Here is a 14,208-nt window from a genome sequence, read left to right on the forward strand (position 1 = left end):
CTGGTAGAAGTCTAAAATAATTTGTAACTCTTAGTTATCACCCGTACTGAGGATTGAACATTCATTCGCCAGAAAACTGTCACTTAGAATTTATTGTATTTATCACGTTTATCTATTGCGCTGTGGATTAAATAAAAGGTCTGTTTGAATTACAAATTCCTGAATTCAGCAAGGAAGTTGGCGATTATGTCGGCCGGAACTTTGTAAATGTAGTCTAATAAGAAATAAAAAGAAATTGACAGCGCTCCCACGACATTCACGTTATCAGCTTGACATATCAGCTTCACTGCCAAACTCTCAACTCGTTCTCCACTCGTCCTTCTTATCGCAATCACTCCTTTCCTGTACAAAGTATATTTTAAAATCACACGCCCCATGATCTTTAATGATTATTTCATATCATATATACCTTACATCTCTAGTGCTTCATATATGGCCAGACTAAACTAGCCCTCCATACACAGCTAGATACAACCAGATCTCAATATATGGTTAGCTACAACTAGCTCATCATATTCTTGTTGACTTTCGAACACAAAAAAGCTTTTCTTAAAGTTCGACTTGAATCTTTATTTAAAATTCTCTATAACACGACAACGACAATTTTCAAAAAGTTCAACTCTTGAATTGTATAAACAAGCCTCCAAAACATGCCGATGCCAATTGTAAAAAATCCGACTCTCGTGTCGTAATTAAAACTTCTCCATAACATGACGATTCTAACTCTCAAAGAGTTCGACTTTCGACATGGTCACATCAATTGTATTTCTGTTGTCGAAATAGCTTGTAGCTTAATAAGAAATAAAAAGAAATTGACAGCATTCCTAAGTTATTCACGTTATTAACTTCAACATCTTTTTGCTATCAAGCACTCGATTTGTTCTCCTTCACAATTTGTTCTTCTTGTCGCGGCAAATTATATTTTAAAACCACAGTGAAGATAAGATTCAAGCTCAGAATAATAGTTCGAATAATTCAAATAATGTACAAGGGAGATCATTAGGGGATTCTTTAATACTGTACATACACGAAATGCATATCAAGAGAGGTAATCATCGTACATATTAATTATAACACATGAATTAAAAAAAAACATTCACTTTACAAATAAAAAAAACATTCACTTTACAAATAAAAAAAAACATTCACTTTACAAATAAAAATATGTTTACAAAAACGGAAAATACACAAAAGTAAATACAACAATGAATAGAAACTTTTACTATAAGCCACAGCAAAAAAAATAAAACAAAATGCAATCAAATATATTTTTGCCAACACTCTTGTCAATAAAAATGGAATGAAAATAATTACTCTAATTCTATTCCAAAGTTTTTATAATTTTGCATTTTTTTGTCAGCTTAAGTACTATTAAATATATAAAATAAATACATCTTGATAAAAAAAATTCAAAATTGGATATTTTAAGCTGGTTTTAAGCTCATTTGTTGCTGCAGAGTTTCTTTTTGCCTTCTGGATTTGAAGTTAATTTTTTTAATTGACGTGAACACTAGGATATTTCAATTAAAAGTCAAATATGAACAGGTAAAATTATAAAGGAATAAAAAGCGGATCAAATGGGGTATAGGATGTTTAAACAGTTACATTCAATTTAGCTTAAATTTGGGGTTTTCGAAAAAATGACAAATGCAGACGTTCTTTTTGTATATTGTTCATTTTCTAACAATCAGACATGGCATCACAGCCACCACTGACTATAAAAGCCACAGACCGAAAGTTTTAGACTCAAGTTTGGACTCTTTTTGATCTAAATACTCTGTCACAAACAAGAAAGAAAAACCTAAAGAAAAGTGTAACTTGTGTCTAGGGTTTCCAGTCTGTGGCTTCCATGATATGTGTGAGTTACAGTGTCATGTCTGATTGTGGAAAAACAAATACATACTATCCGATATTCAATTTAATATATATATATATATATATATATATATATATATATATATATATATATATATATATATATATATATATATATATATATATATATATATATATAATTAATTGTACAGAAATTCAGAAAAACATTGTTTTTCTGAACTTCTGTACAATTAAATAAATATTAAGCTCGTATATCGAAAAGGTTTTTCTTTGTAATCGAGCACTTTGTTGGAATTCTTTCTCCAAAAAACAGTAAACAAATATATATATATATATATATATATATATATATATATATATATATATATATATATATATATATATATATATATGAACAAATGATTAATAAAACATGTTAAAAAACATCTTGAAAAAGAGTTAAAAACATATTTAATTTTAAAAAGGAAGCACAAGATAAGTGGATAGTCCTTATGACTATCCACTTATCTCGTGCTTCCTTTTTAAAATTAAATATGTTTTTAACTCTTTTTCAAGATGTTTTTTAACATGTTTTATTAATCATTTGTTCATATTATAAGCTCTATCTCCTTTTCGGTTTTATTGAGCTATTACATCTGGTTGAGATTATTTTACTTGTAAATATTAACTCTTTAATATTTATAATATATTTTAAGTTTACCATTTTGATTACCTTGGTAAACTTATTGTAATTTTTATTTATATATATATATATATATGATTAGGGCCATGACAACAGTTTATTCTTTTCATATACATTTGTCAAATTATATATTCACAACAATATCGATTAATGTGTGTGTGTGTGTGTGTGTGTGTGTGTGTGTGTGTGTGTGTGTGTGTGTGTGTGTGTGTGTGTGTGTGTGTGTGAATAGGAAACCTTAATCATTTGTGAGTTTATTAACATGTTTTCATTTAAAAGACTTCCTCAGAATTATTGATTTCATGAAGGGAAATAAAAAAAAAAACACAAGTGCATTACTTGGAAATACTTTGCTTGTATTGGATGTGAAAAGAGTGTTATTGTTCCTCCTTTCTAATAAACATGGTCTTTAGAGTTGAATACATGTGACATATTCCCGTCTGAAGACTTATAATTGAATACATGTGGACATGTTTTGTCACATGGTATTTCCAAGTGAACATTTGCGCTTTTCATTTACACTTTCTTCAATCTTCTTTTTCTTAGAACTGCACGCCTGTGGAACTCTGTTCCGTCTGCCTGCTTCCCACCGGACTACAACTTGGATGTCTTCAAGTCCAACGTTAACAAATTCCTAATGAACCGCCCCCTTAAGTAAACACTTCATCAAATCTCCACACTAACGTAATGTACTTGCAATAACCCTTATCCCAGAGTGGCTTCCGGTCCTTGATAAGTGGTGATCAATGTGTAAAAAAAAAAAAAAAAAAAAATCAATCATTCTGAGGAAGTCTTTTAAATGAAGAAGAAACATTGATAAACTCACAATTGATGTAGGTTTTTCATATATATATATATATATATATATATATACATATATATATATATATATATATATATATATATATATATATATATACTCCAAATACAATTATGTTATCAAAGATTATATCGTTAACAAAGCAAAACTTATCAAGATAAGAAAAGCTCAGCACTATTAAAGTATGTGTGTGTGTGTGTGTGTGTGTGTGTGTGTGTGTGTGTGTGTGTGTGTGTGTGTGTGTGTGTGTGTGTGTGTGTGTGTGTGTGTGTGTGTGTGTGTAAATTATCGGGATGCGTTGAAAAGAAATCAATAAAGTGCTCGATCGCAAATTACAAATGATTTATATAAAAACTATATGTAACGTATTTCATAGACATACCATGGTTTCATTGCAGTGAATCTACCTTTTAAAAGCTTTTTAAAAGGCAAATCCACTGCAATAAAACCATGGCATGTCTCTGAAATATGCTACATATAGTTTTATATAAATAATTTGTGTGTGTCTTTAAAATGTTTTTTGTTTGGCATTTAAGGACACCAGCAAAAGAAAAAAAAAGATTTAAATAAAATTTAACAAAAAGAAAGAAAAGAGTGAACTGGATAGAAAGTGAGAATGAAGAAAACAAATCACAAATAGTCACCAGAAAAGAGGTCAGAGATGCCTTTCCGCCATTTTCAAAATAAAGAGAGAAAAAAGGAGAGAAGATGGTGAGAAAATGTCAGCATCTTATGCAAACTTATCATTCAAATAAATGTTTATAGGCACAACATTTAAAGACAACATTAAATAAAGGAAACCTATTTTTTTAAGGAACATATTAAAAATTACCTTTAATTTTTTAGAGATGGTTAGTTTGCTATGTAAATTGCTTGTGTTTTTACTAATGAGTCACCGCTTATCAAGGCTAACAGTTACATGAGGATGAGGGCCAATCAGATGGATAGATTCACAGTTGAATGACGAATATTATGAGAGGATTGAAAATAATGAATGGATTTAATTCAATACGATTTATGAGGACGGTTACTGACATTAGATTTAAAAATGACCATGTTGCAATCCTCAAAGAAATTAAATGAAACTCTTTAGAGAATAGCAATATAAAGCTTTCAGGAAATCAATTTCCGAGGAGGGGGGGGGTAACTTACATAGCGAAATCGGCTGCGCACCTAAAACTTGAACAAGTCTAGAAATGTAAATAATTGAAAAAGAAAGCCATACAAAGCATTTTTTTTTAATTTTCGGCTATATTCGCCCACACCAGAGTTAAAAGCTATTGTTTCATACCTTTTTTGTAAATCGGGGTTTTTTTCGTGGCGGGGGGGGGAGAATCATAGCATTTTACCTCTTCTGTCACAATTTAATTTGAAATAGTATTTTCATTGGTCTGTTATGCTTAAGTCTGAACCAGCATTCGTGTCATTTTATCATGTTTAAGTTTGAAATAGCATTATTGTTAGTCTGACATACTTTTATTTGAAATAGTATTTTTATGCATCTGTTATACTTCAGTTTGAAATAGTATTTTTGTCATTTTATTTTATTAACGTTTTAAATAATGTTTTCACTCGTTTCCATGCTTCAATTTGAAATGGCACTTTTTGTCATTTTATCATATTTAAGTTTTAAATAATATTTTTGTTGGTTTCTCACGCTTCAATTTTAAATAATATTTTGATGAGTTGACCGAAACGTGGTAAAAGAACAACAACTATGAAGATGAGGATATCAGCTTGCAAAAGAGTGAATACACATTTTATGCTTCGATTTGAAATAAAATTTTTATTGATTTTTTTTTTTTTACATAGGAGTCACCACTTATAAAGGTCCGGCGGCCACTCGGGGATAAGATTTATTGAGTGAACAGTAGTCAATGGGATAATATCGTAGTAATCGTTAGTAGTGGAAATTTGGTAAATTGGATTACTTAACAGGACGGTTTATCAAGAATTTGTTTACGTTGGACTTCAATATGACCAAATTGTAATCAGCTGCAAAACATGCAAACGGAAAAGAGTTCCACAGGCGTGCAGTTCTAAGAAAGAAACTTCGTTCATGGAATCTACGTTTAGGTTTAGGCACAGATAAAGAGTAGGGGAAATTATTGAAAGTGATTATTGACAGTAGTTTCAGCTAATTCATTTTAAAGTAGCATTTTTTGTTTCAGACTTTTTTCAGTTTGTAAATATCATTTTAATCACTTGGTACATCAGAAATTGCATAAATGCATCTTATCGACATTTCTTCACAAATTACATTTAAACTTTCATCCGGATTTTTACTTAGCTCATTTCTTTTTTTAATTTAACTAATTATTCAACAAATTATTCTTAGATGACGGCCAATGGAAGAAATTCCTCAGAAGTTTATAAATATTTTTGAATATTTGAAAATAGGCAAAATACCCTTAGAAACCACGGACAAGAGATTAATGTATCACCGTTTTTATATAATTAATAAAGTTCTTTTTTAATGTGGCAAATGCCATTTTTAAATTTCTACTTGAAGAATAAAGTTTTCTTTTTTAAATTGTATTCTTTGAAGTTCTATTCTCTTCAATGACTTGAAGTGTAGCAAACGTACAATAGATAATAATAAACTCAATAATTATTACAATGTTGCATTAAAATAAACGAAAGATTATTCCCCCTCGGATAAAAGTGGACATTTGGAAAATTTTCTACAACAATGATGTATAGTGTATTTACTACTGAATTGTGATTTTCTCAATTCGACGGTCGGAATTTGAATTTAATGTGTCTACATCAGCAGCCAATCATATCACTACTATAATTAGTATTTACTAGCGGGAGGGGGGAGGCTTTTCCCGGGTGTAAAACACGTTTAAATATGATATTTTAATTTGCCAAGATTTTGTATATATTATTATAGAGTCGTGATTTCAAAAGTAAAAAAAAAGCATTTAGGTGCTATCAGCTAGAAAGCTGGTGACATTATCAATGTGACGCATATATAAACTGATTAAAAATTAAAAAATAATCTAAGATGAATGTAGAAGATGTGTAACAATTTTTTCAATTTTTACCCATTTTTGACCCTTAAAAACAATTTTAACTCAATGACCCGTAAAAAATCCAATCATTTGAGGCCCCTAGCGAGGTAAAAATACTGCGAGGTAAAAATACCAGGTTGAGAAACTGGCACGGTCTATCCTTCTCTCGAGCATTGATGGGATTCTCAAGCCATAGTAGGCATCCCGTCTAGTGATGGCATCACGATAAAAATACCCTTGATAGTCCTGGCGAAGCATCAAGTATTCAGCTACCGACAAGGTTCGAATTACACTACAAAGTTGTGTAGTGAGTTCAATCTCGGCTATGGCCATGCTGGATGGATGGAGCGCCGCTCTGTGATATTCAATTTCAAAGGAGATAGAATTTGAAAATATGGAGACAGATTGACATATAGACAGGCATATAGCCGTTTATATATTATATTATGGTGTATGTTGCAACATGAATGAAATTAAATGACAGAGATATTTGCAGAGTGCATAACATATTTGAGGACAGATTTTTACATAGACAAAAATGGCTCTTAGAAACAGATAACAAATATCGTTTTACTGAAAAACATTTTTGAGGATAAGAATAAATAAATTGGTTTATACTTTTATTCTCCTCTTGATGTATGATATGAATCGTGTATATATTAATATAAGGTGATTTTTTTTTTGTTCATGTTAAGCATTATTCTAACTATAAGAACTTGAATACCTAATAAACACTGTCCTCGAGTATCCAAGATGTCTTTATACAGGGGTTTGTCAGGAGAACCTGACATGGGAATACTTCCCCCTAGAAGTAAACTCTGACTAAATATTAAAAATAACATGGTATTCGAAGCACAAATAAGAACTCTTTGATATGGCTACCTTACACTGGCTTATACAAGAATTAGTGCATCCTTCCTTAACTGATGTTGCCTACAGTAACAACATTAAACTGGATACTTCACCAGACTCGATGAATTCTTGTTCTGCAATCCAGTAAGACCAAGAGACCAGGAAGATATACTATAAAGTAGTTAACTGGTTAATAAGTGAGAAGAAAAATAATATTTCTAACTTTTTTTTTATTAACTTTTTTTATTAACTTTTTTTATTAACATTTTTTTATTAACTCAGTGTTTGTGATGTAAAGGTGAACTTTAATGGAATATTCGAATATCTATGCATCTCATATAGAAATCAAGTGTTAGCTCCAGTATAGGGCTCCATGATTTCCAAGAACTGAAGTAAAATAAAACCAGCAAGAAATGTTTCAATTTTATGAGTGTGCTTATTAAATATTTTTTCAACTCCATACATAGTAGTCCAAAGGGGTCAAATATTAGGAATCATGTGATAATGTATTTTTTATAGTTTATTTTAAGGGTCATTTAGCTCTGATCAAGCAATTTTCTTTACGTTTTCTGGCATAAAATGATCTACATAAGACTTGTATCTGATTTCTTGCGGAAATGTTATGGATAACATTTTGAATAGTTCTTTCTGACACGATGTGTTCTTGTCTAGTTGACCTTATGGATAATTTAGGATTATCGTTAATGGCCTGCTGTCGTTGCTGTCAAATAAATTCAGGTGTTCTAATGTTATTAATGTGTTTAGAATGTGTCTAACGGTTCGATAATGATAATACTTTTTCATCTTCAAGCTTTTACTCTTTACAAACTTTGTAAACTGAAGACCAAATAACTGTACAAATGGTTGTATTTATAAATTCCAATATTCAACATTTATAGTCATGGTAATGGTGTGCTTTTTCATTTGTAATTATAGAAGTACCATTGATACAAGGGCGTAGCCAGGAAAAACCAAGGGAGGGGTCCAAACTTTCGTAGCAAAAATTTTACAAAATATATTGTTTCGTTCGTTTCGTTTTGTTTTAGTAAAGTTTCGTTTCGTTTCGTTGGATTTTATTATAATTGGGTCAACCTAAAAATTGCAATTAATGCTCATTGAATGTTCTTATAACCTGAAATTTAAATATTTTGATTAATTTATGAAAGTTTTTAGAAAAATTACTTTGTCAAATTACTCAACCTGATTAACAAATGCAAATTTTGGGTTGCCCTAATTATAACTTTCATGTTTCATAGTTTTTTTTTGTTAAGCCTTAGTAAGATTTGCCACATTCTGGTTGTAATTTAATTCTTATAGATGTACGAAGTAAAACGAAAATTGAACGAAACGAAATGTAAAGTTTCGTTTCATTTACATACAAAAAAGCAATGAAAATAAATTAGTAAATATTTTGAATGAAACGGAACGAAATGAAATGAATCCAGCCCTTCAAAAATTCCCCTATATGTAGATAAATTTTGAGGCATTAATGTGAATTTGCAAGCAGTAAAAATAATTTCCCCATTAACATGCAAATTATTTATGACCAGGCAAATGCCTGCCTGCCTATCTCTGGCTGCCCTACAGGTGCTTTAAATTAGCGAAAACATTTTGGACGACTTCGCCGAGGAAGGTAGGTCCAAAAAGCTCTGAAAGCATGGCTGGCTACGCCCTTGCATTGATAATCCTGAAATATAGAAAATATGAAGTCAAATATTCTTGCAATAGTAAGAATATTGTATATGTGTAGCACATAGATGAAAGGTAGTTGATTTGGATAATTACATTATGTATTCAAGATGGCTGCCATCAATTATGCAAGTTAGACTCTCAAACTGATTTACATATTTTGAAAGGATATAATATTCATATGTATAAAAATTTTCCATTATCAATAAGTATAATTTATATAAGTATAAGGTATAAGTATTATTTATTAGAAACTTTCAAAATCACTTTCGATTTTCATACCACCACATAAAAATCATTGTTACCATTTTTTTTTTATATATATATAATAATGAGAAACAAAATGCCCGAAATAATGTTTATGTCATAGCTTTAGACTTTCAAACGTGATTTTAAATTGGAAGATAGAAAGTAGTAAGTCAATTATTATGGTATATGTGTGCTCTTAGCCAAAAGAAAAGCAGTATTTATTGAAGGAGCTACTCTTCTAGAAAATAATCGACAGATAATAAGTTAGATAGATAGATACATACATATATAGAGAGAAAGAGAGGAGAGAGAGAAAGGGAGGAGAGAGAAAGAGAGAGCTCATTTTCCTCCATTCGTGAGGATGGACGAAACATGTCATTTGATTGTCGGCTGACTCTTTCCTGACCTTTGATCTTATGGTTAGAAGCAAAGTGTAGTATCTGTTCTAATATTACACTTCATTTTTTTTCTGTCTTTAGTTAGTGAAGGAAAAATTCTTTTAAACTGAGGCAATTTTTAGTTTTTCCTAATCCAAAGGTCCCCATTTTGGAGGGCTGGCTTCTCCTCACCCACTAAAAATCGATCTAACTTTTCACTTGGGGAGGGAGGGGGCAGGATAAATAGGGATCCTCCTCTGACCATGTTTTTCATGTTTTTAAACTGACCACACATTCAAACTGTGACTATTTTCGTGTTTTGATTTCTTCGTGTAGAATGCTCAAACATACAGATCCCGAATATACTGTGTCTGGCACAAGGCTCATCTAATTCTTTTTTTAATTACTGCAGAAAAAAAAAGGTTAAACATCAACATGTCGTCTATTATTTGAATTATTTTGACTATTGTTCTCAGCTTGATTCATGTGTTTTCCACAAACAAAACATCTTTGCTGGAACTGCCCGCCTGTGAAACACTGTTCTGCTGGTCTGCTTGAATACAACATTCTAGCCTTATCCTTGAGTGGCCTTTGAACCTTGATGACTTCCGAGTAAACAAAACAAAATTGTTATCTTTAACCCTATCCTCAAACATTCTTTGGGTGTATCTTTTCCAGCTTAGTAACCTTGGACAAAATTTCGAACTGAACGTTTTATTTATTAATCTATGAAGGTAGATTATTCCTATTCCATCGACCATAGTCGACTACGAGAAATGATAATTATTATATTATTCTTAATTATTATCGCCTGTAGTAAAGATTAAATGCTTTTAATCGTTATGCCATGCATACTGCAAACGATAATACTAAAACTAAAGGAAAATTCCCTAGGCAAAGTCTCTTTTCTAGAACTGTTCGTCTGTGGAATACAATCCTGTAGGGCTGCTTCACAGCTGACTATAGCTGTTGCCAAGGTCGCTGGAAAGATGGTGGGATCCTTCTACCGCTCCAGAAGATATCTCACTACTGATGCAATTCTCTATCTATATAAAAGCCAAGTACGTCCAAGGATGGAATACTGTTGCCATATCTGGGCAGGAGCTACAAAAAACAGCGTATCCTGCCTTGACAGAGTACAAAATAGACTTCGCAGGGTTGGTGGGGGATGCCCTTTTCTCTACCCTGCAACCTCTCTCCCACAGAAGAGACGTTGCGAGCCTATCCTTGTTTTATCGTTATTTCCATGGCAGGTGCTCGTCTGAACTCCAATCTCTGGTCCCCCCTCGCCAATCTTTCATGAAAAACACCCGTCTAGCTGAATCCAGTGTGAAAAATTTCCCCCACTCTATAGCTGTGCCTAAATCAAAACACGGATTCCATGAACAAAGCTTATTTCTTAGAACTGCACGCCTGTGGAACACTGTTCCGTCTGCCTGCTTCCCACCGGACTACAACTTGGATGTCTTCAAGTCCAATGTTAACAAATTCCTAATGAACCGCCCCCCCTTAAGTAAACACTTCATCAAATCTCCACACTAACGTAATGTACTTGCAATAACCCTTATCCCTGAGTGGCTTCCGGGCCTTGATAAGTGGTGATCACTGTGTAAAAAAAAAAAAAAAAAAATGGTCGTTTTAAAATCTAATGTAAATAAGTTCTTGTTACCCCGTCTTTTTATATAATTTAACGCTGCTCAAGTTCGACCATTATTGATTATTGCAGTGTTCTCACTGTTTATCTAACACTCATTAACTCTTAGTCTAGAATGGCTTCCAGGTTTGATAAGCAGTGACCCCCCCACCTCCAAGTAAAACAAAAAAAACAAAAAACTAGCTCTCTGTGTTAGTGTCAAAGAGTCACTCAAACTCAGTATTACTAAAATAAATTGATACTTATTTATTTTTGGACTGTTATCCTCATTTTCATAGTTTTTGTTGTTGTTGTTTTATCACGTTTCAGCCAACTCATCCTCTGGCCTTCTTCAGGTGATTAACCGCGACAGCATAGGAATGCTAAATCTATTAACTGCATCCCCAGTAATTACTGCTTGCCATAGTTGCTGTTGTCTCACCACGTTTTTCGCCAACTCAAGCTCTGGTCTGCTTTGGGTAGGATTGAAACCGCTATCTTCAGACAATGCTCACATGGAACCGTAGAAGATTAAACCCCTCTATCCACTGCACCATGGGCCACAGGCCCCGAAACAACAACTATGGAATGCAGTAATTGTTGCTATCTCATTGTGGTTAATTACCTGAAGAAAGCCAGAGGATGAGTAGGCCGAAACGTGGTGAATCAACAACAACTATGAAGATGCGGATAAAAGCCCACAAATAGATAAATACACAAATTACTCATCTCAAAGGATTTCAATAAAAAATAATATATAATAAACTGCTACTGTTTTATTGAAGAGAAAACAGACCAATTTTAATTTTATCTATTTATTTATTTTTTTTTTTTTTTTACAGACGTTCTGAATCAGTTGCCACTTCTTCTCTACTCTTCTCTCCCTTTCTGTCAGCTACGTCCTCTCTCTTTCCTCTTTCTTTATCTCCTCTAGATCTTTAGGTTGGATATTCACTGATATCCAGTGATAAATCAAATAATGTAGACATACCTTTTTGTATGAAACTGATTTTCCAGGCTGGAGGATAAACTTAAGAAATGAGCATGCACATGTATCGAGACGCGCGCACACAAAGCGCCTTGCTTTATTCACACAGGGACAGCTATATAAAAAGCCCCCTTCAAAAGGTAACAACAAAATGAAATAGGGACAGGTAACTCTAATCCCTATAAAATGAAAACGATAAGGGGAGATAAATCTGACCCCTATTAGTGCATTCTTGCAGTATTCACTAAAGTGATAATTTTTAATACTTTCCTTTTCTCCTCTCTTCTTCCTCTTTTGTTAATTTCTCTCTCTCTCTCTCTCTCTCTCTCTCTCTCTCTCTCTCTCTCTCTCTCTCTCTCTCTCTCTCTCTCTCTCTCTATCTATCTATCTATCTCTCCCTTCTAGCGTTTTTGGCTTGTGTACTCTATTAGTTTAAATTTTTAAAGATCAATATATGTTTTTTATTTTACGTTTGCACTTGCACCAGTTCAACTCAAGGTAGCAGGCTCTTAATGTTATTTATAGTGCTTGATTTTTATAGACCAACTCTTATATTTTCTTTTGGTTCTAAAGACTGTCACACCTGAGGGTGGGAGTGGGGATAAGCACCCTCTCCCTAAATATAGCCTTCATGGTGTGCATCTCAAATAGCCTCTGACAACCCAATCCAGCTACTGACCTTCTTGTGTGGCGTAGCTACTAAGCACAGTGCAACTTTATACTAACTGGGAGAATGCGCAAGGATGCTCGTTTCTTGTGCGCTGAAAATCTATATTCGTAAAAATAAGAGATTGAAAATTGCACATCAACTCGTAGTGCTTTCTGAGCAATTGCAGGATATTACTTTTAAACTATCAACCAAAATACATTTGGCTTAAGCTCGGAATGGTTCAACTTTAAGGTCCTGTCATTTAGAACACTGGCAAGTTCTTTTTCTTCTAACGTGAACTGTTCTTCTGATAGCTCAAATTCTACAAATGGGTTTTTAATCCAGTCATACTGGTCAACAGCTATCGATAGACAATATTTGTCAAGATTTGTTAATAAAATACCGAAATGGTTTAAAATTAGGGGCCTAATATTTTTTAAATCTCTTTTAAAAATACTTGGAAACATTTCCAAATTTCCTGCACTTATGCATTTCTTCCATATTTTCAATTTCTTCTGAAAAGCATTTATTTTATTAGTAGAAGACGTATATTCTCGTTCCGGTCCTGCATGCTATTGTTCAAGAGGTTTAGCCCATGAAATGTATCAGCAATATATGCTAACTTCGAACACCGATAGCCATTATGCAAACATTCCACAAAGTATTTAAGATTTTCTTGCAAACAAAAGGTCAATAACTCTTCTCTTGATTCGTAAAACCCAGATAATAGTTTCCTCATTGACAAGCATTGTATTTATGTGCATTGGATTAATATATAGAGTTATCTGCTTCCATACCCAGACAAAGTTTCCCAAACTTTTTTCAAAAAGATTTTAAGGAAACACAAGTAAAGTTATTTTACTTCATATGGAGCATTTTATTTTTACAATAAAAAATTATATTTTTAAAGACTTAAAAATTTTAGACAATTATTTTTTCAATTTAATAAAATATTATTCAGTTTATTGGTCATATATAAATAATAATATTATTTTTAACACCTTTATATTAATTCATTAATATTTCGTTACGTCACCATTAGCTTTTAAAACTTTGACTCTAGAATGCATGTTTTTTTGTTTTGTTTTTTTTTTTACATAGGCATCACCATTAAAATTAACTGGAATATTCTGTTGCCGTCTAAATTTATAGTATAGCTTCTTTTAAATCATCTAATGATTTAAACCTTTCATTACCAAACTTGACCGTTATAAACAATTATATATGTTCTATTGGATTTAAATTAGGAACCCACCCTAATACAGCAATCATTTTTAATCAAAGCATTCTTTAACTATTTTAGCCTTAGGGTAAGAAGTTCCATCATGTTGAAAATAACACCTGGAAATTTAAATCTGCCATTTGCATCTAATAAAATGCATTTTAAAACATCTAAATAAACTTCTTTTGTAACAT

At 32.2% G+C, this 14,208-nt stretch overlaps 1 protein-coding gene across 4 annotated transcripts in view; it reads right to left on the reverse strand.

The window, feature by feature from the left end:
- LOC145258992 (glycine receptor subunit alphaZ1-like) overlaps window positions 1–14,208 on the reverse strand; it is a 441,610-nt gene that overhangs the window by 38,264 nt on the left and 389,138 nt on the right. For 2 of the 4 annotated variants that reach the window (XM_080116658.1, XM_080116656.1), the window contains one exon: window positions 3,983–4,003. The exons of the other annotated variants lie outside the window; for them this stretch is intronic. In XM_080116658.1, coding sequence (XP_079972784.1) covers window positions 3,983–4,003 — 21 coding nt within the window. The remainder of the gene's footprint in view (window positions 1–3,982; window positions 4,004–14,208) is intronic. 4 annotated transcript variants of the gene reach the window in all.

Source organism: Euprymna scolopes, chromosome 3 (assembly GCF_053919585.1).
Source record: "Euprymna scolopes isolate OS-2025 chromosome 3, ASM5391958v1, whole genome shotgun sequence".
NCBI lineage: Eukaryota > Metazoa > Mollusca > Cephalopoda > Sepiida > Sepiolidae > Euprymna > Euprymna scolopes.